The sequence below is a fragment of the Epinephelus moara genome, chromosome 6 (assembly GCF_006386435.1).
Source record: "Epinephelus moara isolate mb chromosome 6, YSFRI_EMoa_1.0, whole genome shotgun sequence".
In the NCBI taxonomy this organism is placed as follows: Eukaryota; Metazoa; Chordata; class Actinopteri; order Perciformes; family Serranidae; genus Epinephelus; species Epinephelus moara.
In genome coordinates this window covers 34,829,649-34,840,185 of record NC_065511.1, presented here as the reverse complement: position 1 = coordinate 34,840,185, position 10,537 = coordinate 34,829,649, and the positions used below count along the sequence as shown (strand labels likewise).

Genomic DNA, 10,537 nt, shown 5'->3' with positions numbered 1-10,537 from the left:
GAGGCGGTCTTTGTGGAAAAAAAGCTTGTTTAGTGGACTAACTTTGCACTTGAAGATTGCCCGTTCACTTACGTTTTAACAGGTCTGACGCTACTATGCACCCCGGCTGTATCTAGGCTAACAGCTAACATGCTAACTATTATTTTTATGTCACTAGTCACTTGAAACAAATTTAGGACGATAGGAGACAGGTTGAAATAAACCAAAATTTCCCTTTAATATAGTTAATCTTACAGTTTTCATAAATGACTGAGCGTGACCAAGCCATTTAAAATCAGCCTCTTGTACAGTAGATGTGTCTTTGTTAGTAAAATCATGTTATGGTGGTTAAGCGTGGCCCTTGCAGAGATGATCTTTTTACCTGGTGGATACAAAATGAACAGCAAAACACCATTTAAAGAGAAAGGCATGCTTTCACAGAGCTATGTGTCATAATTTATTATCAAATTTTTCTGAATCAGATGTTGTGCAAGCCAGTAGATCTGTATAATGGTGAAAGATAAATCTAACTCACCATTAATGTTACTCCAGCTGCACCCCGTCACAGTTGTCTTTTGATTCTAACAGCCTGGAATTAGAACAGGAAAAGCGAATTATTTAGATGTGAGAAACAGCAGGGAGGAAGTGTTTTGTAATCACTATTTATACTGTATTAAAATGTCCATCATTGTTTAAGAGAATTGACCGGTAAATTGTTTAAAGGCTTTATTCTGAATTTGAAATGAATCACCTCAGTACATCACATAAAAGACACATGACTCACTGTGTCTGAGCCTTGAGAGCTTTACGGGCCTCCCGAGCTTCGTGCTCCTCCGAAATCTTGTTGTAACAGTAGACCAGAACCACAATTAGCCACAGTTGCAGAACCACGATCAGCACATACATCATGATTTCTGAGATCACCGCAGTCAGCTCCCGATTGGCTGCGAATGAGGAACCAACAATGTCTCGTTACAGGGGAAGGCTTAGGACTGCGTATTCTGTGTAGACACCTACAAACATTTGTCCTTGAAAAGACACTCTTCTTTGTGTCTGTCCTTTTTTTGATGTCCTGCTCCTGAGAGATGGTTGTATGGAAGCAGTGGAATGCAAGCATGGCTCATCTGACCTTGGACCTTTTTCTCTGGGTTATCGTCTAATGTAAAAGAGAATTTTCATTGGATCCACACACTGATTTATTGGTGTTACTCAGAAACATTTGTATGATCACAACTCCAGACTGCACTGTGTCTCAAACAGAGCTGAGAAACTGTGAATGTGGTGTTTGGAGGCATGCGAGGAAAACATAAACGTGTTCTTCATGAATTCAAGGTAGCATGACATGACTAATTGATATACAAATGGTCATGGGTGGGTGAAGTATTCCTTTAAGTGAGGGATCTGAATACTTGCTCTACCACTGCTGACAACCAGCCTTTTCACAGGTACACCCCACCTTACCTACAGCCACCACGCTGAGCTCCACCTCCTTCTCCACAGTGACGTGCTCATCATACTGCGGCAGGAAGAGGGTGCGGTGGATGGTGCAGCGGTACGTCCCCGTGTCATTGAAGACGACGTCATTAATGTAAATGGATCCTGTCTGAATATCACTGTTTAGTGTCCCATGCCACTCCAGACGGTTGCTGAAATCTTCTTGGAGGATATTAGCACTGGGATGGTCATAGTGGAAAATCTGAGAGAAGGAAGCAAGTGGTAATTTTATGAATATTTGTGCATGCATCCCCTCTTATAGATTTCCTACTCTAAATATACTGCACACTTCTGTCTGTATACTGTAGTAATATGGTGTACAGTGTAGCATGTCCTTCTGAAACAGAAATACTTCAACAAATATTCTGTTCGTGTATTAGTCATAACAGGGTTTAAGACTGTGTTCAATGTAAAATCCAGTTTACAATGAACATTATATGTATGAACATTTTATATATAACCCTGATGACAAAAAACAGAATGCAATGATTTACAATCCTTTTCAACCCATATTCATTTATTTCTCAAACTCATAAACTTTATTGGTTTTTGTAAATACACACTCAGTCTGTATTTGAAACACATGTCTTGGGACAGAGACATTACCACTGTGTTACATCACCTTTTCTTTTAACAACACTCAGTGAGTGTTTGGTAACTGAGGACACTAATTGTTGAAGTTTTGAAAGTGAAATTCTTTCCTATTCCCACTTGATGTACGACCTCAGTTCGTCTACAGTTCGGGGTCTTGGTTGTCGTATTTTTCATAATGCTCCACACATTTTCAGTGGGAGACAGGTCTGAACTGCAGGCAGACCAGTCTAGTACCTGCACTCTTTTAATGCGAAGCCACACTGTTGTAACATGTGCAGCATGTGTCTCATTGTCTTGCTGGAATAAGCAGAGAGGTCTCTGGATGGCAGCATATGTTGATATGATGTTTTTGGGTATTGTTGATACCTGGCTTTCACTTGGCATGGTAGACTCTTAACTTACATTTGTAGATGCAGCGACTGTGTTTACTGACAGTGGTTTTCCAAAGTGTTCCTGAGCCCATGTAGTAATATTCTTTATACAATCATGTCCCTTTTTAATGCAGAGTTGTCTGAGGGGTCAAAGATCACGGCCACTCAGTACTGGTTTCCAGCCTTGCCTCTTATGTGCACAGATTTCTCTGGATTCCCTGAATCTTTCAATGATATTATGGTTTGTAGATGGTGAAATTCCTTTCAATTGTGCGTTTAGCAATGTTGTTCGCAAACTGTTGGACTATGTGCCCATGCAGTTTTTCACAAAGTGGTGGATCTTGCATCGTCCTTGTCCTTGTCTTTTGAGGATGCCCCTTTCATACTCAGTCATGATACTATTACCTGTTACCAGTTAACCTGATTACCAATGAAATGTTCCAAACAGGTGTTTTTTTGAGCGGGCCACAACTTCCCCAGTGTTTTGTTGCACCTCTCCCAACTTTTTTGGAACACGATGCAGGCATTAAATTCAGAATGAGTGTATATTTACAGAAAACAATAATGTTTATCAGTTGGAACATTAAATATCACGTCTTTGTACTGCATTCACTTCTGTATATTTTGAAAAGGATTTGCAAATCATTGCATTCTGTTGTTATCTACATTTTACACAGCATTTTTTGGGGAATCGGGGTTGTATATAGCCTATATAAATAAAATGTACGAACAACATAGGATTTCTGGATTTCTTGCATTTCATGATCGATTGCTAAAATGGCCGTTACCAGCTGTCCAGTTTCCAAAGTTCACAGAGAGCTGACAAAATACAAATGTAGAGAAGTGCAGAAATACAGAATAAAGTTAATGATGAATTAAAATCATTACATGTACTTCTATCTTTGGTGATACTTCATGGCACCGTTTCACAGATGCTAAAGGAACCCTAATAGCAGAAGAAAGCCCTTTTCATTCACAAACCCCAGCCAGATTTAACAGTTCCTTTGGTGAACTCACATGACTGAACTCCTCCTCTCCCAGCGGTTTAAAGTGCCAGTCTACAGTAGCTCGGGCAGACACCTCCTCTCTTTTCTTACAGGAGATGCAGCCCAGCAGGAATCCTTCTCCAGCCACGGCTTCAGTCAGGGAGTCCACCTCCGAACAGCCACCGTGGCACTGAGACACTAAAGAGGGAGGGGAGGAACAAGAAGACAAAGAGGCAGACGTAGAAAAATTAAATGAAAATGATATGAGGGGGGAGAAGAAGTAGGAGAGGAAGAACATTCAGGCATATTATTATAGTGATCACTTTTCATTCATCATTTAAACTTTATCTCTCTTGATAGGAGGATGTGTTTAAATTAGAAACAGCAATCTAATGCAGCACTTGTGGCTATCAATATAACATAATGTAGGTCTAAAATACCTCTTCTGTTTCAAGCCCATATGATGCAAGGCACATTTATTTATGTGGCTCCTTTCAACAACAAAGTCAATTGCTTTATACAAGACATTAAAAGTCATTACAAAAGAATATAAAAGAAATATAACAATATAAAAAGACACGTCAATAGGATTTAAAATAAGATAGAGGATAAAAATAAAATATTAAACTGTAGACTTAGAATGACAGCACAGTTGAATAAAGGACATGAACAAATACCCTAATTCTAATTTAATATATGTTTAATTTACCATGAATAGAATTAGATTTATCAGCCACAATATTTAAATATATTCTCAAGTCTTAGATCATTTTTCTGTAACACAATATTCTGTCTCAGAATAACAACAGCATTTCTCCTACATAGTTGATCGTCTGTCTGAGAGTTTCATTTAACACTTAGAAATCTGTATTCAAGAATATGTGTATTCATGTGAGATAATGAGACTCATATTTAGTGCTTTGTGAACTGCAGGTTTAGTGGAAATATTAATCTGTTAGGAGTGTATAAGACTTATTTAATAGTACAATAAAATAAAGACAGATTCACTCATCTGTTACTCATTTACATTTTTAACTGTGAGTTTTTACAGTTGATCTACACTGCAGTGAGTGCAGAGTAATTGAGATTTACCCAGTCATGTTAAAACATAGGGAGTATGAAAACTTTGTTTTAATAAAAAAAACACTTATAGTTCAATAATGGCCTGATTAAAGTTTAGCCCCCTTTCTTAATTTTTAAGAAACTGATTTAACGAGAAAGCTCTGAGAATCATTACGAGAAGTCACTTAAAAACTTTTAGCTTAAACCACTACTCATAATTAAAGGTAAAGACATGGATTATTTTGACTTACCAAAAAGACTGAAGACAACTAAGAGAGACAAGTTGCATATCATTTCTGCTGGAGCAACTTATAACCACCCGCTGAACAAAATATTGAACTTTTCTTGACGTTAACGTATGGAGAAATATCTGTGGCGATTAAGACTGCATTACTGACATAATGCCTCTTGGTTCCTGATTAATTCCATGGTCTTCCCAACAGGCCAGTCCGTCCTTTAATCCAGAGTGTCAGTCCATTAGTTCAACAACCTTGCATTACACAAAGGCCCAAAATGCCTCAGAACATACAAAGTGTTTATTAAAATTCACTTAAGTCTCCGTGTTTCTTCGCAGTAGTTTTAAGCCTCCCTTGCAATCCTGTCTGACTTTAAGGCAGCTATATTTAGAGCGTGTGAATCCAGGAGAGTTGGACGTTGTGAGTGTTGAAAGCCAGCAGGAAACCTGAGATGATGAGATTTGATCCATGACAGCTTGACCGTCTAAAGCCGGGCTACAGACATGTTTCTTCTGATTTATAGACTGACAAAGGAAAGTTCTCTCAGACAGGTAAAGTTTCCAACATCCTAAAGATTATGTTTTTCTTTTTAATGGCACTTTATCATAAATATCTGCAGTCATTAATGAATAGCATGAAATGTTGTAAAGGCTTTGGATATTACCTTTGCTTGCCTAAAATAGTATCTTTGCTAAAATGTTTTCATATTGTTTTATGTAGTGACTTTTATATCTTTTAGATATATTATATTTTTTGTTAGAGAGACAGCAAATCTGACATGCAAAATCATCCCTGACATGTTTTGTTTAACAAATCCTTTCAGACAAACACATGCTCAGAGTGAAGCACACAAAGGTGCAGCACTTAAAGGGATGGCTACACATACCTACATTTTAATGCAATACGGTGCTTTATTTTTGTCTATAAATAAATACTCTTTTCTCATGCCCTTCTCCACAGCTCAGAGGTCACGGTCACCTCACAGAGCCCTGCAGCTGGCAAAGATTCAGGTCATTGCTCAAGGACACTTAAGCACAGAAACGTATGCTCCAGTGTTTTGAATGCTAGGTTATTAGAAGTGTGTGTTAGCATCTCAGTGAGTCAACCAAGTCAGTGCCATAGACTGTATATAAAGATGGACGACACGTCTTCTCTTCCTCCCATTGTACAAAAATTAAGCCAAAATACCCCGGCCAAGGAAACTATAAAATTTTATGGTTGGATGTACTGCCAAATTATCAGAAATGACAGTGGAGCCATCTTAGAGAGAGAACATTCAGTTTACGGGCAACAGCTCTGGTGGACATTCCTGCAGTCAAAACTTGGATCATCCGTGGCATTGTATTGTGTGGTCTTTTATTGTGGCCATCCCAAGGCACACCTGTGTAGCAATGATGCTGTTTAATCATCATCTTGGTATACCACACCTGTCAGGTGGATGGAATATCTTAGAAAAGGAGAAGTATGAAAATTTTAAAGAAATATATCTTTTGCGTGCATAAAAAAAGTCTTAGATCTTTAACTTAAACCTGTGAAAGATGGGAACACAAACTAAAATGTTGCATTTAAATTTTTGTTCAGTGTGTTTTTTCTTCCTGTCAGTGTTGATATCTGACATCAAAAGGTCTGACAGTCGGTCAGTGTCAGAAAAACAAGGCCACTGGTGTCACGGCCGACAAAACAGACACTGACTGAAGGCCTCAACTTGCGTGCTGACTACAGGGACAAAGAGATTCACGTGGTCAGTACAGTCAGCCTGTTGACGTGATGAATGTAATGAGCTGTTTTTCTTTTTTAAAGGGGAGTGCCTTGTCACATGTCAGGTCAAATTAAACACGTCCCACTCTGCCGCCATACAAACATTAAAAAGATGTACAGTGCACAGAGGTAGGATACAGGCGTCTGCCAGCCAGGCTGTGTGTGTATGTACTTTACTTGTGTGTGTATTTTAGCTGCTTTGGAGGTCATGGATGTTGTCATGTGATGTAACTAGATGACACAGGGATAAGGGTCCTTGCCTCTTTTAACCTTGTGATAGCCTGTGAATGATAATGACAATAAAAACCAGCCAGAGCAATCTTGAAAATTACACATATGTGACCAAGGGAGGGCGAAATAAAGACCTTGGGTTGGTGCACACATGAGGGGGGAAACTTCAAGGAAATGTTGACATATGATAAACTGTGTGTGTCTGTGTGTTGAGTGTGTGTTGTGTATATGGGGGGTGGGCTGCACCTCTGTGACCCTACACATGCATACACACAGTGAGTGACACACCTCCCTTCTCGCTATGCTGGTGATGTTTTTTATTTTTAGAACAGATCGAGTTTCCAGTCCTCCGATTCAGCAGCCTGAGGTGCTCAGCAACACAACTCCCTGTATCCTGGAGCAGTTTCTCGTCCGCTTGGCTGCATATGTAACACAGTTCAGTTCAGTTCAGACACCGACGCTGGTTCCCTGTTTTGAAGTGGAGCCGGTGAAGTGTTGATTGCAGGAGGCGGTCACAGGGAGTGAGAAGACGGAGGATGCCTGGAAAACCTATGGAGAATTTGAAATTGCCAAGTCATTGTGATGCTCTGCCATCGATTTGAAAGGATGCACAAGCAACTGCTGGCTGAAAAACAAAACTGACAGGCAGGTAAGAGCAGAATCATTACAACAAAATGCATTTTCAGGACATAGCTATGTTGTTAATACTGGATCCTTTTAAAAAGCACTACTTGGAAAAGATGACTGACTTTGTGTCTATCAGGGCTGTACATTTCTCTGTTCTGTAGCTTCTAAAGTTTAGTAGTTAGAAAAAAAAGTCTGGTGCATTGAGTGCTCAGACTGAAACATGCAAAGTGTGTGCACATGATGATGGGGTGTTGGCATTAGAAATGAGATAAAGATGAAATCGCACTTCCTGTGCAGTTCACTGAACCTGCCAGGGTCTTTAAAGTCCAGAAAAGCTGAAATGATTAGTCAATAAACCAATTACATGATCGACACAAATCTAAGCTGCAACTGTTTTGATCATCGATACATTATTCAAGTTGTCTTTGAAGCAAAAATGCTTGTTCCACACCCTCAGTTGTGAGGATGTGTTGCATGTCTTTGTCTTATATGATGACAAACTGAATATCTTTAGGTTTGGATTGTTGGTCAGACACAACAAGCAATTTCAAGATGCTACCTTGGGCTTTAGTAAACTTTGATCAACATTTTTAACCATTAACACTTATTATTTTCACAATTAATTGGAAAAATACATTTGTTTTCTCCATTAATCTGGAAAATTGATTTAAAAAAATCAAGAATCACCTTAAAATCAACAATATTTAAGTTTCTCTGTACAGTCTTTGGGTGTATTTTAAACTCATGTGCCTCTGTTGGTTATAATGTCATCTTAACTTAAAGTTTCTTGTCAATGTTTGTTCTTTTGTTTTCAGCTTCAGACAAGGTGACCTGGAGGAGAAGATATTTAATCTCTCAAAGGCTGCATCCCACCTATAATAGTTCATGACACCACATGAAGCGATGCTGCTGCAGGAGGAGAGCGGTGAGATAAACTTACATGCCATACACACTGTGCCACACTGCCTTTTTGTTGCTTCTAAAAAGTTACAATAAATCACTAACGCTTTTTTAAAATGTCTGCTTAATAGGGACTCACAATCCCCTCACACTGTTGTCAAGAAATTTAGTGAGGCATAAATTATCAGGTTACAAATGCATACAACCTTTTTGACACAAGGGGTCGCTATGCCTCTGCCCATTAACTTTGGTCACATTACAGCTCCCTTCAAAGTAACTGAAATTAGCCAAACCTGTGGATTTACCTGTACTTGTTGCTCGTGGTGTACTGAGAAAACAAGTTGCGGTGACTTCATGTTTATGCTACAAAAATCCGATTCCTTAAACTGTATGGGACTGCTCCAGTCGTTTCCCCTCTCAATTAAACAACCTAATCGTAACAACAGTTCATTCCTGCAACATGGTGGATTTATTTTAAATCGATAAGAAGGTTAAAGTTGTTGAAAGATAAAACACATTTTCGATAGTTAATGTTTGTTTAATGTAAACACTAGTGTTCTTCTCTCGCCACATCCTCTGGACAGTTATTTTCCCGGAATGTACTACAAAGTTTGTCGGAGGGGTGTTGGGTCTTGTTACGCCAACAGCTGTCTACGTTTGATTACACAATACTAAAGATTTTTTTTAAAGAAAAACTTCGACAATGATAATAATGAACGTGTTGGCAGATTTGCGTCCCATTTAAACACGTAGCAAGGGTTTACTTTTCTTGTTTAGACTTCTGGCAACCCCCCGCGTACGAAGTTAATCGGCCGACTGACTGGCGTCCCTTTTCACTTTTCGACAAAAAAGCTATTGTCTGTTACTTTAAAACCAAGTTACTACGCTATTAATGCTAAGCTAACGTTGGCCGTTAGCTTTAAATTTAGTTTAACAGCAGTGTTTTATAGCGGGGTGCTTTTAAAATGAAAATGGAAGACGTCGGCGTTGTACTCTATCTGCTGGAAGTTAAAGCCTGCTAGCCAGATAGTCATCTTTTTGTGAGCTGTCGGCCTTCGGAGGTCGGGGGGGCAGCGTTAGCTAAACTTGGCTGTGTTTGGCGTTAGCTGGCTAAAGGCTAACTGTTAGCTGCAGCCGGCAGATGCTTCTTTACGCATCTAAGAATGTTGATGTGTTCCTGTGAAAAAGTGGATTTTAACCTCACTCCCCGCACCGTCGCTCGGCTTGTTTTCGAGGCCGAGCAAGATAACAGAAACGGAGGAAACTCATCCAATGGGAGGTAGGAGTTCCAACTTTGTCTACCCAGGCTTAAAAGTTTTATTCAGTGCCTTATTATTAAACCCGATTTCTTACTACAAGCCTGTAATCCGTGGGTGTTTAACTGCACATAGTGTCGTGTCAACAGATGTGGTTGGGGTTGTTTCCCGTAACTGCAGGTAATTCAAGTGCTACGTTTCTTAATTCAAAATGAACAGAGCAACAACAATATTGAGCAACGAACTTGATATCACAAGAGCAGCTGTTCCTGGACACTTGCTTCACACTGCAGAAACTTGAATTTGCTTGTGTGTGCAGTAGTGCTCCGCGTCTGAAATGGCTGTGGTTGGTGTGTAATGTAGTGCGATTATAGCCTGACGTGGCTTATGTGTTTTATGGCAAAAAGATGAGGCTGGTGTGGACCAAGGAGTGAAGGCTGCACGGGGATTATGGTGGATTACTCTGGACAAACAAGTCTGTGCCAAGATTGGTCTTGTTCAAACAGATCACAGCAAATACTGTCAGACGTGCTTGGGCCCTTGCCTTGGAAGTGTCTTCTTTGAAGGCAAACAATGGAGTGACACACACACACACACACACACACACACACACACACACACACGTATGTAGTATGTTCTCATATAGTTATGACCTTGATAACCTTTATTGGTAATTAGGCCTTGCTATTGGTAGTAGGTATTTTCAAAAGGTGCTGTTTATGTTTTCTACAGTGTCCAGCAGTTGCTGTGAATGATTGTGTGTTTGTCCTTTGTGGACAGTTTTAGGATCAGCTGTGTTTGTGCAAGTCAAGGTTTGGAATTTCTGGCATTTCGATAACCCTTTTTGTCCAGGGACTGTGCTGTGTGGGCTTTCGTTGCAACACATGGGGTTTTCTGTCTCTTGAAATCTGTTACTGTCCAGTGATCAATGCACAGTGACTGGTGTCAGTCAGTCCCGCGTTCACCCAGATTTGGCTATTTCTGAGTACTTGAAGGGAGAAAATCTTAAAATATGCTGTTAAAGTAATGATCAAATCTCTAAA

General features: G+C 39.6%; 2 protein-coding genes and 1 long non-coding RNA gene across 6 annotated transcripts in view; 2 read left to right on the top strand and 1 right to left on the bottom strand.

The window, feature by feature from the left end:
• The window catches only part of LOC126391956 (uncharacterized), an 8,333-nt gene extending 4,664 nt beyond the window's left edge, over nucleotides 1-3,669 (top strand). The window contains exons 2-3 of the long non-coding RNA XR_007570135.1: nucleotides 1,425-1,567; nucleotides 3,538-3,669. This is a non-coding gene — a long non-coding RNA (uncharacterized LOC126391956). The remainder of the gene's footprint in view (nucleotides 1-1,424; nucleotides 1,568-3,537) is intronic.
• si:ch211-225p5.8 (uncharacterized protein LOC555567 homolog) lies at nucleotides 189-5,419 on the bottom strand. 2 transcript variants are annotated; one of them, XM_050047003.1, is made up of 6 exons: nucleotides 4,738-5,419; nucleotides 3,456-3,622; nucleotides 1,441-1,675; nucleotides 764-923; nucleotides 515-568; nucleotides 189-361 (listed from the first exon to the last, which is right to left on the bottom strand). In XM_050047003.1, exons 1-5 carry the CDS (start codon nucleotides 4,778-4,780, stop codon nucleotides 523-525), a joined length of 651 nt encoding a protein of 216 aa, XP_049902960.1. In that variant the 5' UTR covers nucleotides 4,781-5,419; the 3' UTR covers nucleotides 189-361; nucleotides 515-522. The 2 variants fall into 2 exon arrangements, with proteins under 2 accessions (XP_049902960.1, XP_049902959.1); XM_050047002.1 differs by lacking the exon at nucleotides 4,738-5,419 and having other exon boundaries at nucleotides 3,456-4,149.
• A 1,531-nt stretch (nucleotides 5,420-6,950) lies between these two features.
• The window catches only part of gramd1a (GRAM domain containing 1A), a 42,091-nt gene continuing 38,504 nt past the window's right edge, over nucleotides 6,951-10,537 (top strand). Inside the window, exons 1-2 of one of the 3 annotated variants that reach the window (XM_050046981.1) lie at nucleotides 6,951-7,360; nucleotides 8,154-8,263. Coding sequence is in view for 1 of the 3 variants with exons in the window: in XM_050046985.1 (XP_049902942.1) it covers nucleotides 9,402-9,517 (116 nt within the window). In the remaining 2 variants the exon portion in view is untranslated. Of the gene's footprint in view, nucleotides 7,361-8,153; nucleotides 8,264-8,950; nucleotides 9,518-10,537 lie in introns of those variants that run through there. The other 2 variants (XM_050046985.1, XM_050046982.1) reach the window with 2 other exon arrangements.